Source organism: Mya arenaria, chromosome 5 (assembly GCF_026914265.1).
Source record: "Mya arenaria isolate MELC-2E11 chromosome 5, ASM2691426v1".
Classification (NCBI taxonomy): domain Eukaryota; kingdom Metazoa; phylum Mollusca; class Bivalvia; order Myida; family Myidae; genus Mya; species Mya arenaria.
In genome coordinates this window covers 24,214,242-24,235,386 of record NC_069126.1, presented here as the reverse complement: position 1 = coordinate 24,235,386, position 21,145 = coordinate 24,214,242, and the positions used below count along the sequence as shown (strand labels likewise).

Here is a 21,145-nt window from a genome sequence, read left to right as displayed (position 1 = left end):
GGGGAGGTAGGGACAGGGATGCTGTGACCCAGTCACAAGAGGAGGAGGTCAGGACACAGATGCTGGGACCCAGCCACAAGATATGGAGGTCAGGACACAGATGCTGGGACCCAGTCACAAGAGGAGGAGGTCAGGACACAGATGCTGGGACCCAGTCACTAGAGGAGGAGGTCAGGAAACAGATGCTGGGACCCAGTCACAAGAGGAGGAGGTCAGGACACAGATGCTGGGACCCAGACACTAGAGGAGGAGGTCAGGACACAGATGCTGGGACCCAGTCACAAGAGGAGGAGGTCAGGACACAGATGCTGGGACCCAGTCACTATAGGAGGAGGTCAGGACACAGATGCTTGGACCCAGTCACAAGAGGAGGAGGTCAGGACACAGATGCTGGGACCAGTCACTAGAGGAGGTAGGGACAGGGATGCTGTGACCCAGTCACAAGAGGTGGAGGTCGGGACACAGATGCTGGGACCCAGTCACAAGAGGAGAAGGTCAGGGCACAGATGCTGGGACCCAGTCACAAGAGGAGGAGGTCAGAGCACAGATGCTGGGACCCAGTCACAAGAGGAGGAGGTCAGGACACAGATGCTGGGACCCAGTCACAAGAGGAGGAGGTCAGAGCACAGATGCTGGGACCCAGTCACAAGAGGAGGAGGTCAGAGCACAGATGCTAGGACCCAGTCACAAGAAGAGATGGACCGGACACTGTCGCAGGTACATGTAGCCATTTGTTCATCAAAACAATGGAAACTACACGGACAAGCCCAGAATCCTCAAATTTAACCAAGATCCTGTTTAAAAATAATAATTAAGGCCAAGCAAGCCCCAATCAAGAGACACAATGCTACAAGACAAGAAACATTATTGTAATATTGTCATTGGTGACTGTTGGGGTGACTTTCATTGCACCGTCAGTGAAACTTACGTAAAAACTCCCTGGGGCTTAAACAGGTTTATGTGCAATCAACCTCCAGTATATCTTGCATAGTAGTTTCTCCATGCACATTTAACACATATGATCATGTAAATATGAACGATGAAAATGGTCATACAAGTATGATGTGTTTGTGGTCTTTCAATTAGAGACCTGAAGTTTCCCTACCAGGTGGTAATTATCTAGGTCTGTTAAGTTATACCTGCTGTAATGCCCATAAAACCAAAAAGAGAGCCGCGGACCAAATACCAACTTTCGTTTCTTGATTAACATTCCACAAAGGGGCACAACTCAACAAGCATTAAAGCCAGAGTAATGGGCCTTGCTGAACATATCCACCAAGTTTCATTTGAATACCTTCAACATTTTATCTAGTGTTTACTATGGTAAAGTTTATGCACAAAGACGACACTGCCGAAGCCTATAAAACTGACAGTACCTTTACTATTTTTCCTTGCACAAAACAGACAATTAATCAATCATGTGTCATTTATAACATTGAACAGAACTTGTGCAAAAAATTCTTGAGGAAAGTCAATATCCTTCATGAATTTCAACATGTTATTAGTTGCATTCCATTTAGTTAACATACATGTTTACATAAAGACATGTTTCAAACTTCAGTCCCAAGAAGCAGACAGGCAATCCCAGGAACACCAGCCCATTTTGTTGCTCACAAACAGTATTGATGATAGTGACATAGAAACATCCGTATGGTGGAGAAGGCTGAGGTATTCTGATTGTTTGTAAAGCAGTGCGGTAAGTGGCTCTTAGGGTAACATTTAACTATTAACTTAACAATGAACGAGAAATATGTTTTAAAAAGATAAACAGCGATTAATTAGGAAACAAAGTCGGGAAGAGTGTATGAGAAAGCCAGATGAACTTAACATGTGTATATAGTTTCATATGTAAGATATGTATTAATTAAGTGGTCTTTTTTAATTTAATGACATCTGGATGTAATTTTTATTGGACAAGTTTCTTACATTTAAAATGTCTACTCTATTCATATTAGGATTGCTTGACCGTTTAAAACATCGAGCTTAGTCCATTTATATTTATCTACTGTAACCAGACTTGGAGGAAGTTACTTGCTAGCCGATTGCCTATTCTACAACCATGCAGTGGATAGACAACAGTAATGATGTAGATGAAGCTACACATGCTCATAACGACGTAAACAATGTTACAGCTTACTAACAAGAAGACTCCTATTCTGGCTATTTTATTTAGCAGATTTATTTCCATTTTAGCTGCGAGGCAAGCAGATCACAAGGTGTTTTGGGGGTGTGTTTCCAGCACCATCCAGCAGCTGATCTAGCAGTCATCACCCACCAGTTGCTGCACAACAAGGTGTTAGCAGTCCAAGACTGGTCTGTGTTCTGGCAGCAGATTCGGATGAACAGCAATGTAAAAGGTCACTTGCTATTTTCACTGATCATATATTCTTTAAACTGAAACATATGTTTGTATCAGTAATAAATGTCTCTCCATCAGTCCATTTGTCCATTGGTCCATCCTAGGGCATCGGGACAAGTCTACTTTTTTCCATTACTCAATATTTTTTGAGGTATTGACTTCAAACTTCATACACATATTGACTGATTTGAGGTGAAACTCTGCAATTGTCTGTTTTGTGTACATCACAATTCCTGTCTGCTTCATAACATTCAACCAGTTGAAGGATTTTGAAATTACTCCCAACAAAAGTTCACCATATTGAGACATTGAGACAATATGCAGAGAGCAACCAGCTTGGCTCAAGGTCAAGGTCACACTTAGACATCAAAGGTCATATTACTGCATTTCATGTCTGCTCTATAATCTCTTAAGCCTCTTTCAGGATTGGAAATAACTTGCCACAAATGTTCACTATATTGAGATGGTATGCAGTGGGGGAAGACTTCAGTTTTTAATAACAAAACAACTGTCTAGTTTTATACTATATCAAGTTTTCTTTTCTCCATAACTCCATATATTTTTGAGATATTGACTTCAAGCTTCACACACATGAATGAGTTGAGGAAAAATGTTGTGCATAAGAAACATGATTTTGTGTATGGGCTTTTTATTACAACAGTCTATAGCTTGTACAACAAAAGTGTTGACTAAACCATTCACTCTGTAACATCTTTCAAGTCTAGGCCAGACATAGTATTCTCATTTCCCAACAAATTCACTTTTTCACTTTAAAGTTATATTGTGGAAGTAGAGTTATGCTCTGACAAAAATGTAGCCATTTACAAGAACATGTATATTATCTGTGGTGATATTTGAATGCTTCAGTGATGAGCTCTAGGCTGAAATTCCATGTTGCTTGACACAGGCTGAACTTTCCCCAGTGATATCAGAAGAGGTCCAGCCCCAAACAAAGTGGCATCCAGGGAGTGGAAGTTGGCCCAGTGATATCAGAAGAGGTACAGTCCCAAACAAAGTGGCATCCAGGGAGTGGAAGTTGGCCCAGTGATATCAGAAGAGGTACAGCTCCAAACAAAGTGGCATCCAGGGAGTGGAAGTTGGCCCAGTGATATCAGAAGAGGTCCAGCCCCGAACAAAGTGGCATCCAGGGAGTGGAAGTTGGCCCAGTGATATCAGAAGAGGTCCAGCCCCTAACAAAGTGGCATCCAGGGAGTGGAAGTTGGCCCAGTGATATCAGAAGAGGTACAGTCCCAAACAAAGTGGCATCCAGGGAGTGGAAGTTGGCCCAGTGATATCAGAAGAGGTCCAGCCCCAAACAAAGTGGCATCCAGGGAGTGGAAGTTGGCCCAGTGATATTAGAAGAGGTACAGTCCCAAACAAAGTGGCATCCAGGGAGTGGAAGTTGGCCCAGTGATATCAGAAGAGGTCCAGCCCCAAACAAAGTGGCATCCAGGGAGTGGAAGTTGGCCCAGTGATATCAGAAGAGGTCCAGCCCCTAACAAAGTGGCATCCAGGGAGTAGAAGTTGGCCCAGTGATATCAGAAGAGGTCCAGCCCTAACAAAGTGGCATCCAGGGAGTGGAAGTTGGCCCAGTGATATCAGAAGAGGTACAGTCCCAAACAAAGTGGCATCCAGGGAGTGGAAGTTGGCCCAGTGATATCAGAAGAGGTACAGCCCCAAACAAAGTGGCATCCAGAGTGTAGAAGATGGCCCAGTGATATCAGAAGAGGTCCAGCCCCAAAACAAAGTGGCATCCAGAGTGTAGAAGATGGCCCATTGATATCAGAAGAGGTACAGCCCCAAACAAAGTGGCATCCAGAGTGTAGAAGTTGGCCCAGTGATATCAGAAGAGGTACAGCCCCTAACAAAGTGGCATCAAGGAAGTAAAGTTGCCCCAGTGGTATCAGAAGAGGTCCAGCCCCAAACAAAGTGGCATCAAGGAAGTAGAAGTTGGCCCAGTGATATCAGAAGAGGTACAGCCCCTAACAAAGTGGCATCAAGGAAGTAGAAGTTGCCCCAGTGATATCAGAAGAGGAACAGCCCCAAACAAAGTGGCATCAAGGAAGTAGAAGTTGACCCAGTGGTATCAGAAGAGGTCCAGCCTCAAACAAAGTGGCATCAAGGAAGTAGAAGTTGCCCCAGTGGTATCAGAAGAGGTCCAGCCCCAAACAAAGTGGCATCAAGGAAGTAGAAGTTGCCCCAGACTATGCAAAAGTAAATTCCTGATATCTGGGTCTCCAGGGTTTGAAATTCTGATCACCTCATCTATGGTCAACAACTTGGTCAAACTGGATTACACAAAAGCGGCTGCTTTTTAATTCAATCTTTGCCAAACTTGAGACTAGAATGATATTGATTAAGTTAAAAAATATACTAGTTTATCTTGGGTCAAAAACATGGTCACTAGGTCAAGTCTTTTATTCAGTAGGGGCTGGTAAAATGATTGTGTTGTTTTCTTGGTAAATTTAAATAATGGTCGTTGCAGGTGAAAAAAAGGTTATCATTTCAGCTAAAGTAGGCTGTGTCCTCAGGTGAGAAGTATATGGCCATCTTGTTGATACTATGTAGGTATTATAATTGTATAGTTACTGCCCTTTGTTACTTTTTCTTGTCCGAAGCATATCTTGAAAACTATATGAAGGAATTCAATAAAACTTCATACAGTGATAGATCATAATGAGAGGAAGTTCAGTGTACAGGAACCGCAATTCTATTTGTGAATCAGCCAATTACAGAGTTATTGCCCTTTGTTACTTTTTTCTTGTCAGTAGCAAGTTACTTGAAAAAAGTAACTTTACTCATTTATAGATGGCCATAGGCAATCGTATATTCTGTGCTTTAGAACATCAAATATATCAGTATTAACATCTCAGTATTAGCATCACTGATATTGTTTAGAGCCTTTTTCTAACTTTTAAAAACATAATAAAAAAATGAATAACTGACGATAGTCCATAAAATAAAGTTGTCATTTAAAGGTTGGCTTTCCAAATAGTTGACTGCAATTTCATATCAGGGCGGCATTTGGGGGTATTAATCACCTTCAGTGATAGCTCTAGTTTTAAAAAATTCTGCAGCATCAGTTTATAAAAAAAGTGCATTTACTTCAGGGGAAGGGACCAGCAGGCCTTAAGACGTATGTATGAAGGTCTGCCAGGCAATTATAGATTACTTGTAGATATTGACAGAATTGTTTTCCCAGGATCTATATGTATACAATGTACCTTTATTTAAGTTTTGCTAATTTTAATTCAATTTTATTTTCAGAATCTTGCACAGAGTTAAACACTTCAACAGACACCTGAGCATTGGCATTCATATGATCTACCTGTGAAGTTCAACCAGGCTTTATAAAGCATTACACACAAGGCAGCTATGGTTAGTAGTTGCACGAAGATATCCTTCTTGACCCCCCCCCCCATTTGATTTTGATGTGTTACACCAGCCAACAGGCTAAGTGTTTAATTTTATGCATATCAGACCATCATCAGACATTCTGCCATACATATCAGACCATCATCAGACATTCTGCCATGTCAGACCATCATCAGACATTCTGCCATGTCAGACCATCCTCAGACATTCTGCCATGCATATCAGACCATCATCAGACATTCTGCCATGCATATCAGACCATCATCAGACATTCTGCCATGCATATCAGAATATCATCAGACATTCTGCCATGTCAGACCATCATCAGACATTCTGCCATGCATATCAGAACATCATCAGACATTCTGCCATGCATATCGGACCATCATCAGACATTCTGCCATGTTAGACCATCATCAGACATTCTGCCATGCATATCAGACCATCATCAGACATTCTGCCATGCATATCAGACCATCATCAGACATTCTGCCATGTCAGACCATCATCAGACGTTTTGCCATGTCAGACCATCATCAGACATTCTGCCATGCATATCAGACCATCATCAGACATTCTGCCATGTCAGACCATCATCAGACGTTTTGCCATGTCAGACCATCATCAGACATTCTGCCATGCATATCAGACCATCATCAGACATTCTGCCATGTTAGACCATCATCAGACATTCTGCCATGCATATCAGACCATCATCAGACATTCTGCCATGCATATCGGACCATCATCAGACATTCTGCCATACATATCAGACCATCATCAGACATTTTGCCATGCATATCAGAACATCATCAGACATTTTGCCATGCATATCAGAACATCATCAGACATTTTGCCATGCATATCAGAACATCATCAGACATTTTGTCATGCATATCAGAACATCATCAGACATTCTGCATGTCAGACCATCATCAGACATTTTGCCATGCATATCAGACCATCATCAGACATTCTGCCATGCATATCAGACCATCATCAGACATTCTGCCATGCATTTTATAGAGTTAAGGCCATTTCTTGTTTTTTTCTGTGTTACTTTGATGAGGTTTGATAAAGATAATGAAATAAGTCTGCTGTGTTACTAGGCAACACTTTTAATTTGGGCCTTAATCACCGAGTTGGAGCTTGGCGTTTTCTATAGAAATCTTTAACCAGATTTTCTTCTTTTAAAATATTTGCTTGCCTGTTTAAGCTTATAAGTGCAGTATTAAACAGCCTTCTTAAGATCTTTATGTTGCTGCTGACAAGTAACTAGATGGTCTGAATGTGCACTCAGGGTGACAAAAGTTGTCAAGTATTAGTTGTTTCTTTTCTGTCAACTGAAATTTCTAGTGAATGTTCATGTGTAGTAGTTATGATGCTGCAGAGCCAGCACAGCTTCATGACAGATATACACATGTTTAGGCAATTTGACAGTATTGCTGTATTGGATGCCACACATTTTTGTGTGGATGTGTCATCTGATACAGACTCGAGGCATATTCTCAGTATAGCTTACATAAGTGCATGGTCAATAATTTCTCTGTCATTTTCAGATACACTGTGTTGTAATTGGCCAAAAATGCAGATTGGTAACACCAGTCACCTAAGCCACCATTGCCATTGCAGACAAGAGTGTGAAGTAATAGCCCCTACAGTTTACAGCAAAGCCCTCGACTGTAGCCCTACAAACTTCAGGTAAGCGATTAAAACCTGGACTACAAGCCATCGATGCATTCATTAATAGTCTATTTTTTACAAGCATCAAAATTCAAATTTTGATACAAGATTTAACCTTTTTTTTTAGAATTATACCTAAGTGAAGATCATGTTTATAAGTTACATAATTACATGTTACATACATAAATACATACTTCTTAGGACGGATAAAAACTTTCTCAATTTGGTTATAAATGCAGTTTCCAAATCAACACCTTCCTCTTGCAGATACTGCCGATGGCGTAGATGCACTGAACTTTGCCAGTTTTTCAGCTATGTTGAATTGACATCTCCAACTGATTTTAAGAGCCAGGATTGATATCAGACTGCTTGACAGCACGGTGAGGCTCTGCATATTTAATTACAGGCCAGCTTACATGGCCAGAAAGCAAGCGTTTTTGTTTTTATTGTTTTAAAAACAGATAATATAAAAAGGTTCTCATTGATTTTGATAAGCCGAGTGGACCTTTCATTCTTTTACTGGACATTTTGCTTTTTTTAAGTCACCATTTTGATGTTTATGATTATATATCAATAATATATGCTAAAATAAACTTGATAATAGAATATAACTGTTTCATTTTTTTTATCATTCAAATATGGAAGTGCATGACTTTTATTGAAAATTCAAAGTTTTTCTATCATACGTTAGCATGATACAATTATTTAAATGTAGTGAAGACACTAAATCAGGGATAAGGAACACATATTAACACATAGGCAGTGTAATGAATTTTATAATTTCATGTTAATCTATTAAATATATCTGGAGAAACATCAAATATAATCTGATCTCCATTTCCCAGAAAATGTAGCTGTCCGAGAGTCTAATTTCCACCAATGAGTATCACTGTCTTTAAATTGTTGTTCCGTAAAAAAAAATTGATTGATAACAAATGGTAACAAGAGTATTCTTGCCTAGATACACAGTTAAGACATAGGAAAAGTATTAGTTTTTATGTATAAAGAAGTTAAGGTTTGCATAAAAGTGTCAGGGAAATGGTTCCGGGTGTCCAGTACCCCTTCAAGTATTTCTTTAAACAATGTTTCTCCTCACTTGGGTAGCATTTAATGATGTGTACATTGTATTCTTGTATGTGTTTCTACGTTTACACATGATTCATATCATATCTGTAGACATTTATGTAATTTTGAATATTTTGCAGGACCTCTTTCTTGGGTGGATGGATTCAGAGATGACCTACAGATGCAGCCATGACTGTGGCACATGAATGTTATAGATGATGACTGTAAAGAAATGATGATAGCAGAAAAATGAAACTATCTTAATATGGTTTTCTGGAATTAAATTAGCAGACAAAGTATTCATATTTCTGTGGAAAAATAATGTCATAGCTGAAATATGTTTTGCAAATTCAAAATGGTAATGTTTTTCTCATATTTTATGCTGGCATCACAAATATTATCATTGGCTCTGTATACGGTAATCTCTCACTTCAAAACATAACTAATTGGACTATTTGAAGATTAAATCTTCATTATTTTTATTTAATATAAAATGCTATGCTGGTTTTACTGTCTTAAATAATGTTACTTATTATGTCTGAAAAGCCTAAAATAAAGTTTACAAATTTTGTGTCGTCCTGTTGTGTTTCTGTAAAAGAAATGTTTCAAGTCTCTAAAGTCAGTTTCTTATAATGCTGCAAGAAGTAGAACTAGAAATGCCAATGTGCTGTCTCATTAGAAATCAGGTGATAAACGCTGCAGTAGTAGAAGTAGAGCCAATCTATTTCATAGAAGTTAAAAGGTAAAATGAGTGCTGAATGCTGTCACAGAAATGGTAGTGGTGATCAGTGCTGCAGTAGTTAAGTGAAAATCATTGTTATTGTAGTTTAAGTGGTGATCATTTTCACAGGCAAGGAAGTGGTGATCAGTGCTGCAATAGTAGAAGTAGTAGTGCCAATTTCATGGTGCTTAAAGGGGTTCCTCAGCTCAATGTTGCAGTAGAAGTGCAAATTGTTGTTGTAATTTTAAGTGGTAGTGCTGATCACTGTCACAGTAGTGGAAGTGGTGACCCTGCAATTGTAGAGGAAGTAGTGCCAGTGTCATAGTAGTCAAAGGAGTAGTGGTGATCTAGAAGTTGTTATCAATGCAGTAGTAGTAGTAGTAAAGTCATCAGTCTTGTTGTAGTTAAAAAGGTAGTGCTGATCATTGTCAAGTAGTAGAACTGGTGATCTAGAAGTTATCGGTGCAGTAGTAGTAGTTAAGCCAATCATTGTTGTAGTAGTTAAAAGGTAGTGCTGATCACTGTCACAGTAGTAGAACTGGTGATCTAGAAGTTATCAGTGCCGATATTGTAGTAAGCAATCATTGTTGTTATTAAAAGGTAGTGCTGATCACTGTCACAGTAGTAGAACTGGTGATATAGAAGTTATCAGTGCCGATATTGTAGTAAAGCATTGTCGTAGTAGTTAAGGTAGTGCTGATCACTGTCAGTAGTAGAACTATGATCTAGAAGTTATCAGTGCAGTAGTAGTAGTTAAGTCGATATTGTCGTAGTAGTTAAGGTAGTGCTGATCACTGTCACAGTAGTAGAACTGGTGATCTAGAAGTTGTTATCAGTGTGGTTATAGTAGTAAAGCCAATCATTGTTGTAGTAGTTAAAGGTAGTGCTGATCACTGTCACAGTAGTAGAACTGGTGATCTAGAAGTTGTTATCAGTGTGGTTATGGTAGTAAAGCCAATCATTGTTGTAGTAGTTAAAAGGTAGTGCTGATCACTGTCACAGTAGTAGAACTGGTGATCTAGAAGTTGTTATCAGTGTGGTTATGGTAGTAAAGCCAATCATTGTTGTAGTAGTTAAAAAGGTAGTGCTGATCACTGTCACAGTAGTAGAACTGGTGATCTAGAAGTTGTTATCAGTGTGGTTATGGTAGTAAAGCCAATCATTGTTGTAGTAGTTAAAAAGGTAGTGCTGATCACTGTCACAGTAGTAGAACTGGTGATCTAGAAGTTGTTATCAGTGTGGTTATGGTAGTAAAGCCAATCATTGTTGTAGTAGTTAAAAAGGTAGTGCTGATCACTGTCACAGTAGTAGAACTGGTGATCTAGAAGTTATCAGTGGATATGTAGTAAAGCGCTCATTGTCGTAGTAGTTAAGGTAGTGCTGATCACTGTCAGAGTAGTAGAAAACTGGTGATCTAGAAGTTATCAGTGCGGTAGAAGTAGTAAGTCGATATTGTCGTAGTAGTTAAGGTAGTGCTGATCACTGTCACAGTAGTAGAACTGGTGATCTAGAAGTTGTTATCAGTGTGGTTATAGTAGTAAAGCCAATCATTGTTGTTGTAGTTAAAAGGTAGTGCTGATCACTGTCACAGTAGTAGAACTGGTGATCTAGAAGTTGTTATCAGTGTGGTTATAGTAGTAAAGCCAATCATTGTTGTAGTAGTTAAAAGGTAGTGCTGATCACTGTCACAGTAGTAAACTGGTGATCTAGAAGTTGTTATCAGTGTGGTTATAGTAGTAAAGCCAATCATTGTTGTAGTAGTTAAAAGGTAGTGCTGATCACTGTCACAGTAGTAGAACTGGTGATCTAGAATTTGTTATCAGTGTGGTTATAGTAGTAAAGCCAATCATTGTTGTAGTAGTTAAAAGGTAGTGCTGATCACTGTCACAGTAGTGAACTGGTGATCTAGAAGTTGTTATCAGTGTGGTTATAGTAGTAAAGCCAATCATTGTTGTTGTAGTTAAAAGGTAGTGCTGATCACTGTCACAGTAGTAGAACTGGTGATCTAGAAGTTGTTATCAGTGTGGTTATATTAGTAAAGCCAATCATTGTTGTAGTAGTTAAAAGGTAGTGCTGATCACTGTCACAGTAGTAGAACTGGTGATCTAGAAGTTGTTATCAGTGTGGTTATAGTAGTAAAGCCAATCATTGTGTAGTAGTTAAAAGGTAGTGCTGATCACTGTCACAGTAGTAGAACTGGTGATCTAGAAGTTGTTATCAGTGTGGTATAGTAGTAAAGCCAATCATTGTTGTAGTAGTTAAAAGGTAGTGCTGATCACTGTCACAGTAGTAGAACTGGTGATCTAGAAGTTGTTATCAGTGTGGTTATAGTAGTAAAGCCAATCATTGTTGTAGTAGTTAAAAGGTAGTGCTGATCACTGTCACAGTAGTAGAACTGGTGATCTAGAAGTTGTTATCAGTGTGGTTATAGTAGTAAAGCCAATCATTGTTGTAGTAGTTAAAAGGTAGTGCTGATCACTGTCACAGTAGTAGAACTGGTGATCTAGAAGTTGTTATCAGTGTGGTTATAGTAGTAAAGCCAATCATTGTTGTAGTAGTTAAAAAGGTAGTGCTGATCACTGTCACAGTAGTAGAACTGGTGATCTAGAAGTTGTTATCAGTGTGGTTAGTAGTAAAGCCAATCATTGTTGTAGTAGTTAAAAGGTAGTGCTGATCACTGTCACAGTAGTAGAACTGGTGATCTAGAAGTTGTTATCAGTGTGGTTATGGTAGTAAAGCCAATCATTGTTGTGTAGTTAAAAGGTAGTGCTGATCACTGTCACAGTAGTAGAACTGGTGATCTAGAAGTTATCAGTGGATATGTAGTAAAGCGCTCATTGTTGTAGTAGTTAAAAGGTAGTGCTGATCACTGTCACAGTAGTTGAACTGGTGATGTAGAAGTTATCAGTGCGGTAGTAGTAGTTAAGTCGATTATTGTCGTATTAGTTAAGGTAGTGCTGATCACTGTCACAGTAGTAGAACTGGTGATCTAGAAGTTGTTATCAGTGTGGTTATAGTAGTAAAGCCAATCATTGTTGTGTAGTTAAAAGGTAGTGCTGATCACTGTCACAGTAGTAGAACTGGTGATCTAGAAGTTGTTATCAGTGTGGTTATAGTAGTAAAGCAATCATTGTTGTTGTAGTTAAAAGGTAGTGCTGATCACTGTCACAGTAGTAGAACTGGTGATCTAGAAGTTGTTATCAGTGTGGTTATAGTAGTAAAGCCATCATTGTTGTAGTAGTTAAAAGGTAGTGCTGATCACTGTCACAGTAGTAGAACTGGTGATCTAGAAGTTGTTATCAGTGTGGTTATAGTAGTAAAGCCAATCATTGTTGTAGTAGTTAAAGGTAGTGCTGATCACTGTCACAGTAGTAGAACTGGTGATCTAGAAGTTGTTATCAGTGTGGTTATAGTAGTAAAGCCAATCATTGTTGTAGTAGTTAAAAGGTAGTGCTGATCACTGTCACAGTAGTAGAACTGGTGATCTAGAAGTTGTTATCAGTGTGGTTATAGTAGTAAAGCCAATCATTGTTGTTGTAGTTAAAAGGTAGTGCTGATCACTGTCACAGTAGTAGAACTGGTGATCTAGAAGTTGTTATCAGTGTGGTTATAGTAGTAAAGCCAATCATTGTTGTAGTAGTTAAAAGTAGTGCTGATCACTGTCACAGTAGTAGAACTGGTGATCTAGAAGTTGTTATCAGTGTGGTTATAGTAGTAAAGCCAATCATTGTTGTAGTAGTTAAAAGGTAGTGCTGATCACTGTCACAGTAGTTAGAACTGGTGATCTAGAAGTTGTTATCAGTGTGGTTATAGTAGTAAAGCCAATCATTGTTGTGTAGTTAAAAGGTAGTGCTGATCACTGTCACAGTAGTAGAACTGGTGATCTAGAAGTTGTTATCAGTGTGGTTATAGTAGTAAAGCCAATCATTGTTGTAGTAGTTAAAAGGTAGTGCTGATCACTGTCACAGTAGTAGAACTGGTGATCTAGAAGTTGTTATCAGTGTGGTTATGTAGTAAAGCCAATCATTGTTGTTGTAGTTAAAAGGTAGTGCTGATCACTGTCACAGTAGTAGAACTGGTGATCTAGAAGTTATCAGTGGTATGTAGTAAAGGCTCATTGTGTAGTAGTTAAAAGGTAGTGCTGATCACTGTCACAGTAGTAGAACTGGTGATCTAGAAGTTATCAGCGGTATAGTAGTAAAGTCATTGTGTCGTAGTAGTTAAGGTAGTGCTGATCACTGTCACAGTAGTAGAACTGGTGATCTAGAAGTTTTATCAGTGTGGTTATAGTAGTAAAGCCAATCATTGTTGTTGTAGTTAAAAGGTAGTGCTGATCACTGTCACAGTAGTAGAACTGGTGATCTAGAAGTTGTTATCAGTGTGGTTATAGTAGTAAAGCCAATCATTGTTGTAGTAGTTAAAAGGTAGTGCTGATCACTGTCACAGTAGTTGAACTGGTGATCTAGAAGTTGTTATCAGTGTGGTTATAGTAGTAAAGCCAATCATTGTTGTAGTAGTTAAAAGGTAGTGCTGATCACTGTCACAGTAGTAGAACTGGTGATCTAGAAGTTGTTATCAGTGTGGTTATAGTAGTAAAGCCATCATTGTTGTAGTAGTTAAAAGGTAGTGCTGATCACTGTCACAGTAGTAGAACTGGTGATCTAGAAGTTGTTATCAGTGTGGTTATAGTAGTAAAGCCAATCATTGTTGTAGTAGTTAAAAGGTAGTGCTGATCACTGTCACAGTAGTAGAACTGGTGATCTAGAAGTTGTTATCAGTGTGGTTATAGTAGTAAAGCCAATCATTGTTGTAGTAGTTAAAAGGTAGTGCTGATCACTGTCACAGTAGTAGAACTGGTGATCTAGAAGTTGTTATCAGTGTGGTTATAGTAGTAAAGCCAATCATTGTGTAGTAGTTAAAAGGTAGTGCTGATCACTGTCACAGTAGTAGAACTGGTGATCTAGAAGTTGTTATCAGTGTGGTTATAGTAGTAAAGCCAATCATTGTTGTTGTAGTTAAAAGGTAGTGCTGATCACTGTCACAGTAGTAGAACTGGTGATCTAGAAGTTGTTATCAGTGTGGTTATAGTAGTAAAGCCAATCATTGTTGTAGTAGTTAAAAGGTAGTGCTGATCACTGTCACAGTAGTAGAACTGGTGATCTAGAAGTTGTTTTCAGTGTGGTTATGGTAGTAAAGCCAATCATTGTTGTAGTAGTTAAAAGGTAGTGCTGATCACTGTCACAGTATAGAACTGGTGATCTAGAAGTTGTTATCAGTGTGGTTATAGTAGTAAAGCCAATCATTGTTGTAGTAGTTAAAAGGTAGTGCTGATCACTGTCACAGTAGTAGAACTGGTGATCTAGAAGTTGTTATCAGTGTGGTTATAGTAGTAAAGCCAATCATTGTTGTTGTAGTTAAAAGGTAGTGCTGATCACTGTCACAGTAGTAGAACTGGTGATCTAGAAGTTGTTATCAGTGTGGTTATAGTAGTAAAGCCAATCATTGTTGTTGTAGTTAAAAGGTAGTGCTGATCACTGTCACAGTAGTAGAACTGGTGATCTAGAAGTTGTTATCAGTGTGGTTATGGTAGTAAAGCCAATCATTGTTGTAGTAGTTAAAAGGTAGTGCTGATCACTGTCACAGTAGTAGAACTGGTGATCTTGAAGTTATCAGTGGTAGTAGTAGTAAGCCAATATTGTGTAGTAGTTAAGGTAGTGCTGATCACTGTCAGAGTATAGAACTGGTGATCTAGAAGTTATCAGTGCGGTAGTAGAAGTTAAGCGATATTGTCGTAGTAGTTAAGGTAGTGCTGATCACTGTCACAGTAGTAGAACTGGTGATCTAGAAGTTGTTATCAGTGTGGTTATAGTAGTAAAGCCAATCATTGTTGTTGTAGTTAAAAGGTAGTGCTGATCACTGTCACAGTAGTAGAACTGGTGATCTAGAAGTTGTTATCAGTGTGGTTATAGTAGTAAGCCAATCATTGTTGTAGTAGTTAAAAGGTAGTGCTGATCACTGTCACAGTAGTAGAACTGGTGATCTAGAAGTTGTTATCAGTGTGGTTATGGTAGTAAAGCCAATCATTTTGTTGTAGTTAAAAGGTAGTGCTGATCACTGTCACAGTAGTAGAACTGGTGATCTAGAAGTTGTTATCAGTGTGGTTATAGTAGTAAAGCCAATCATTGTTGTAGTAGTTAAAAGGTAGTGCTGATCACTGTCACAGTAGTAGAACTGGTGATCTAGAAGTTGTTATCAGTGTGGTTATAGTAGTAAAGCCAATCATTGTTGTAGTAGTTAAGGTAGTGCTGATCACTGTCACAGTAGTAGAACTGGTGATCTAGAAGTTGTTATCAGTGTGGTTATAGTAGTAAAGCCAATCATTGTTGTAGTAGTTAAAAGGTAGTGCTGATCACTGTCACAGTAGTAGAACTGGTGATCTAGAAGTTGTTATCAGTGTGGTTATGGTAGTAAAGCCAATCATTTTGTTGTAGTTAAAAGGTAGTGCTGATCACTGTCACAGTAGTAGAACTGGTGATCTAGAAGTTGTTATCAGTGTGGTTATAGTAGTAAAGCCAATCATTGTTGTAGTAGTTAAAAGGTAGTGCTGATCACTGTCACAGTAGTAGAACTGGTGATCTAGAAGTTGTTATCAGTGTGGTTATAGTAGTAAAGCCAATCATTGTTGTAGTAGTTAAAAGGTAGTGCTGATCACTGTCACAGTAGTAGAACTGGTGATCTAGAAGTTGTTATCAGTGTGGTTATAGTAGTAAAGCCAATCATTGTTGTAGTAGTTAAAAGGTAGTGCTGATCACTGTCACAGTAGTAGAACTGGTGATCTAGAAGTTGTTATCAGTGTGGTTATAGTAGTAAAGCCAATCATTGTGTTGTAGTTAAAAGGTAGTGCTGATCACTGTCACAGTAGTAGAACTGGTGATCTAGAAGTTGTTATCAGTGTGGTTATAGTAGTAAAGCCAATCATTGTTGTGTAGTTAAAAGGTAGTGCTGATCACTGTCACAGTAGTAGAACTGGTGATCTAGAAGTTGTTATCAGTGTGGTTATAGTAGTAAAGCCAATCATTGTTGTAGTAGTTAAAAGGTAGTGCTGATCACTGTCACAGTAGTAGAACTGGTGATCTAGAAGTTGTTATCAGTGTGGTTATAGTAGTAAAGCCAATCATTGTTGTAGTAGTTAAAAGGTAGTGCTGATCACTGTCACAGTAGTAGAACTGGTGATCTAGAAGTTGTTATCAGTGTGGTTATAGTAGTAAAGCCAATCATTGTTGTTGTAGTTAAAAGGTAGTGCTGATCACTGTCACAGTAGTAGAACTGGTGATCTAGAAGTTGTTATCAGTGTGGTTATAGTAGTAAAGCCAATCATTGTTGTAGTAGTTAAAAGGTAGTGCTGATCACTGTCACAGTAGTAGAACTGGTGATCTAGAAGTTGTTATCAGTGTGGTTATAGTAGTAAAGCCAATCATTGTTGTAGTAGTTAAAAGGTAGTGCTGATCACTGTCACAGTAGTAGAACTGGTGATCTAGAAGTTGTTATCAGTGTGGTTATGGTAGTAAAGCCAATCATTGTTGTAGTAGTTAAAAGGTAGTGCTGATCACTGTCACAGTAGTAGAACTGGTGATCTAGAAGTTGTTATCAGTGGTGTTATAGTAGTAAAGCCAATCATTGTTGTAGTAGTTAAAAGGTAGTGCTGATCACTGTCACAGTAGTAGAACTGGTGATCTAGAAGTTATCAGTGCAGTAGTAGTAAGTCATTGTGTGTAGTAGTTAAGGTAGTGCTGATCACTGTCACAGTAGTAGAACTGGTGATCTAGAAGTTGTTATCAGTGTGGTTATAGTAGTAAAGCCAATCATTGTTGTTGTAGTTAAAAGGTAGTGCTGATCACTGTCACAGTAGTAGAACTGGTGATCTAGAAGTTGTTATCAGTGTGGTTATAGTAGTAAAGCCAATCATTGTTGTAGTAGTTAAAAGGTAGTGCTGATCACTGTCACAGTAGTAGAACTGGTGATCTAGAAGTTGTTATCAGTGTGGTTATAGTAGTAAAGCCAATCATTGTTGTAGTTAAAAGGTAGTGCTGATCACTGTCACAGTAGTAGAACTGGTGATCTAGAAGTTGTTATCAGTGTGGTTATAGTAGTAAAGCCAATCATTGTTGTAGTAGTTAAAAGGTAGTGCTGATCACTGTCACAGTAGTAGAACTGGTGATCTAGAAGTTGTTATCAGTGTGGTTATAGTAGTAAAGCCAATCATTGTTGTAGTTAAAAGGTAGTGCTGATCACTGTCACAGTAGTAGAACTGGTGATCTAGAAGTTGTTATCAGTGTGGTTATATTAGTAAAGCCAATCATTGTTGTAGTAGTTAAAAAGGTAGTGCTGATCACTGTCACAGTAGTAGAACTGGTGATCTAGAAGTTGTTATCAGTGTGGTTATAGTAGTAAAGCCAATCATTGTTGTAGTAGTTAAAAGGTAGTGCTGATCACTGTCACAGTAGTAGAACTGGTGATCTAGAAGTTGTTATCAGTGTGGTATGTAGTAAAGCCAATCATTGTTGTTGTAGTTAAAAGGTAGTGCTGATCACTGTCACAGTAGTAGAACTGGTGATCTAGAAGTTGTTATCAGTGTGGTTATAGTAGTAAAGCCAATCATTGTTGTTGTAGTTAAAAGGTAGTGCTGATCACTGTCACAGTAGTAGAACTGGTGATCTAGAAGTTGTTATCAGTGTGGTTATGTAGTAAAGCCAATCATTGTTGTAGTAGTTAAAAGGTAGTGCTGATCACTGTCACAGTAGTAGAACTGGTGATCTAGAAGTTGTTATCAGTGTGGTTATGGTAGTAAAGCCAATCATTGTTGTAGTAGTTAAAAGGTAGTGCTGATCACTGTCACAGTAGTAGAACTGGTGATCTAGAAGTTGTTATCAGTGTGGTTATAGTAGTAAAGCCAATCATTGTTGTAGTAGTTAAAAGGTAGTGCTGATCACTGTCACAGTAGTAGAACTGGTGATCTAGAAGTTGTTATCAGTGTGGTTATAGTAGTAAAGCCAATCATTGTTGTTGTAGTTAAAAGGTAGTGCTGATCACTGTCACAGTAGTAGAACTGGTGATCTAGAAGTTATCAGTGTGGTTATGTAGTAAAGCCAATCATTGTTGTAGTAGTTAAAAGGTAGTGCTGATCACTGTCAGAGTAGTAGAACTGGTGATCTAGAAGTTATCAGTGCGGTATAGTAGTAAGCCGATCATTGTTGTAGTAGTTAAGGTAGTGCTGATCACTGTCACAGTAGTAGAACTGGTGATCTAGAAGTTGTTATCAGTGTGGTTATAGTAGTAAAGCCAATCATTGTGTTGTAGTTAAAAGGTAGTGCTGATCACTGTCACAGTAGTAGAACTGGTGATCTAGAAGTTGTTATCAGTGTGGTTATAGTAGTAAAGCTAATCATTGTTGTAGTAGTTAAAAGGTAGTGCTGATCACTGTCACAGTAGTTGAACTGGTGATCTAGAAGTTGTTATCAGTGTGGTTATAGTAGTAAAGCCAATCATTGTTGTAGTAGTTAAAAGGTAGTGCTGATCACTGTCACAGTAGTAGAACTGGTGATCTAGAAGTTGTTATCAGTGTGGTTATAGTAGTAAAGCCAATCATTGTTGTAGTAGTTAAAAGGTAGTGCTGATCACTGTCACAGTAGTGAACTGGTGATCTAGAAGTTGTTATCAGTGTGGTTATAGTAGTAAAGCCAATCATTGTTGTTGTAGTTAAAAGGTAGTGCTGATCACTGTCACAGTAGTAGAACTGGTGATCTAGAAGTTGTTATCAGTGTGGTTATAGTAGTAAAGCCAATCATTGTTGTTGTAGTTAAAAGGTAGTGCTGATCACTGTCACAGTAGTAGAACTGGTGATCTAGAAGTTGTTATCAGTGTGGTTATAGTAGTAAAGCCAATCATTGTTGTAGTAGTTAAAAGTAGTGCTGATCACTGTCACAGTAGTAGAACTGGTGATCTAGAAGTTGTTATCAGTGTGGTTATAGTAGTAAAGCCAATCATTGTTGTAGTAGTTAAAAGGTAGTGCTGATCACTGTCACAGTAGTAGAACTGGTGATCTAGAAGTTGTTATCAGTGTGGTTATAGTAGTAAAGCCAATCATTGTTGTAGTAGTTAAAAGGTAGTGCTGATCACTGTCACAGTAGTAGAACTGGTGATCTAGAAGTTGTTATCAGTGTGGTTATAGTAGTAAAGCCAATCATTGTTGTAGTAGTTAAAAGGTAGTGCTGATCACTGTCACAGTAGTAGAACTGGTGATCTAGAAGTTGTTATCAGTGTGGTTATAGTAGTAAAGCCAATCATTGTTGTAGTAGTTAAAAGGTAGTGCTGATCACTGTCACAGTAGTAGAACTGGTGATCTAGAAGTTGTTATCAGTGGTTATTGTAGTAAAGCTCATTGTTGTAGTAGTTAAGGTAGTGCTGATCACTGTCACAGTAGTAGAACTGGTATATCTAGAAGTTATCAGTGCCGATATTGTAGTAAAGCCGCTCATTGTCGTAGTAGTTAAGGTAGTGCTGATCACTGTCACAGTAGTAGAACTGGTGATCTAGAAGTTATCAGTGCGATAGTAGTAAAGCCGTCATTGTCGTAGTAGTTAAGGTAGTGCTGATCACTGTCAGTAGTAGAACTGATCTAGAAGTTTATCAGTGTGGTATGTAGTAAAGCCAATCATTGTTGTTGTAGTTAAAGGTAGTGCTGATCACTGTCACAGTAGTAGAACTGGTGATCTAGAAGTTGTTATCAGTGTGGTTATAGTAGTAAAGCCAATCATTGTTGTAGTAGTTAAAAGGTAGTGCTGATCACTGTCACAGTAGTAGAACTGGTGATCTAGAAGTTGTTATCAGTGTGGTTATAGTAGTAAGCCATCATTGTGTAGTAGTTAAAAGGTAGTGCTGATCACTGTCACAGTAGTAGAACTGGTGATCTAGAAGTTACCAGTGCGGTAGTAGTAGTTAAGTCGATTATTGTCGTAGTAGTTAAGGTAGTGCTGATCACTGTCACAGTAGTAGAACTGGTGATCTAGAAGTTGTTATCAGTGTGTTATAGTAGTAAAGCCAATCATTGTTGTTGTAGTTAAAAGGTAGTGCTGATCACTGTCACAGTAGTAGAACTGGTGATTAGAAGTTGTTATCAGTGTGGTTATAGTAGTAAAGCCAATCATTGTTGTAGTAGTTAAAAGGTAGTGCTGATCACTGTCACAGTAGTAGAACTGGTGATCTAGAAGTTGTTATCAGTGTGGTTATGGTAGTAAGCCAATCATTGTTTAGTAGTTAAAAGGTAGTGCTGATCACTGTCACAGTAGTAGAACTGGTGATCTAGAAGTTGTTATCAGTGTGGTTATGGTAGTAAAGCCAATCATTGTTGTAGTAGTTAAAAGGTAGTGCTGATCACTGTCACAGTAGTAGAACTGGTGATCTAGAAGTTGTTATCAGTGTGGTTATAGTAGTAAAGCCAATCATTGTTGTAGTAGTTAAGGTAGTGCTGATCACTGTCACAGTAGTAGAACTGGTGATCTAGAAGTTGTTATCAGTGTGGTTATAGTAGTAAAGCCAATCATTGTTGTAGTAGTTAAAGGTAGTGCTGATCACTGTCACAGTAGTAGAACTGGTGATCTAGAAGTTGTTATCAGTGTGGTTATAGTAGTAAAGCCAATCATTGTTGTAGTAGTTAAAAGGTAGTGCTGATCACTGTCACAGTAGTAGAACTGGTGATCTAGAAGTTGTTATCAGTGTGGTTATGGTAGTAAAGCAATCATTGTTGTGTAGTTAAAAGGTAGTGCTGATCACTGTCACAGTAGTAGAACTGGTGATCTAGAAGTTGTTATCTGTGTGGTTATAGTAGTAAAGCCAATCATTGTTGTAGTAGTTAAAAGGTAGTGCTGATCACTGTCACAGTAGTA

General features: G+C 38.4%; 1 protein-coding gene across 1 annotated transcript; it reads left to right on the top strand.

Moving 5' to 3' along the window:
• Positions 1–465: 465 nt before the first annotated feature.
• On the top strand, positions 466–9,051 carry LOC128235567 (uncharacterized). The gene is made up of 7 exons (XM_052950379.1): positions 466–717; positions 1,562–1,668; positions 2,194–2,357; positions 5,627–5,737; positions 7,294–7,435; positions 7,685–7,797; positions 8,623–9,051. Exons 1-4 carry the CDS (start codon positions 466–468, stop codon positions 5,662–5,664), a joined length of 561 nt encoding a protein of 186 aa, XP_052806339.1. The 3' UTR covers positions 5,665–5,737; positions 7,294–7,435; positions 7,685–7,797; positions 8,623–9,051.
• Positions 9,052–21,145: the final 12,094 nt, after the last annotated feature.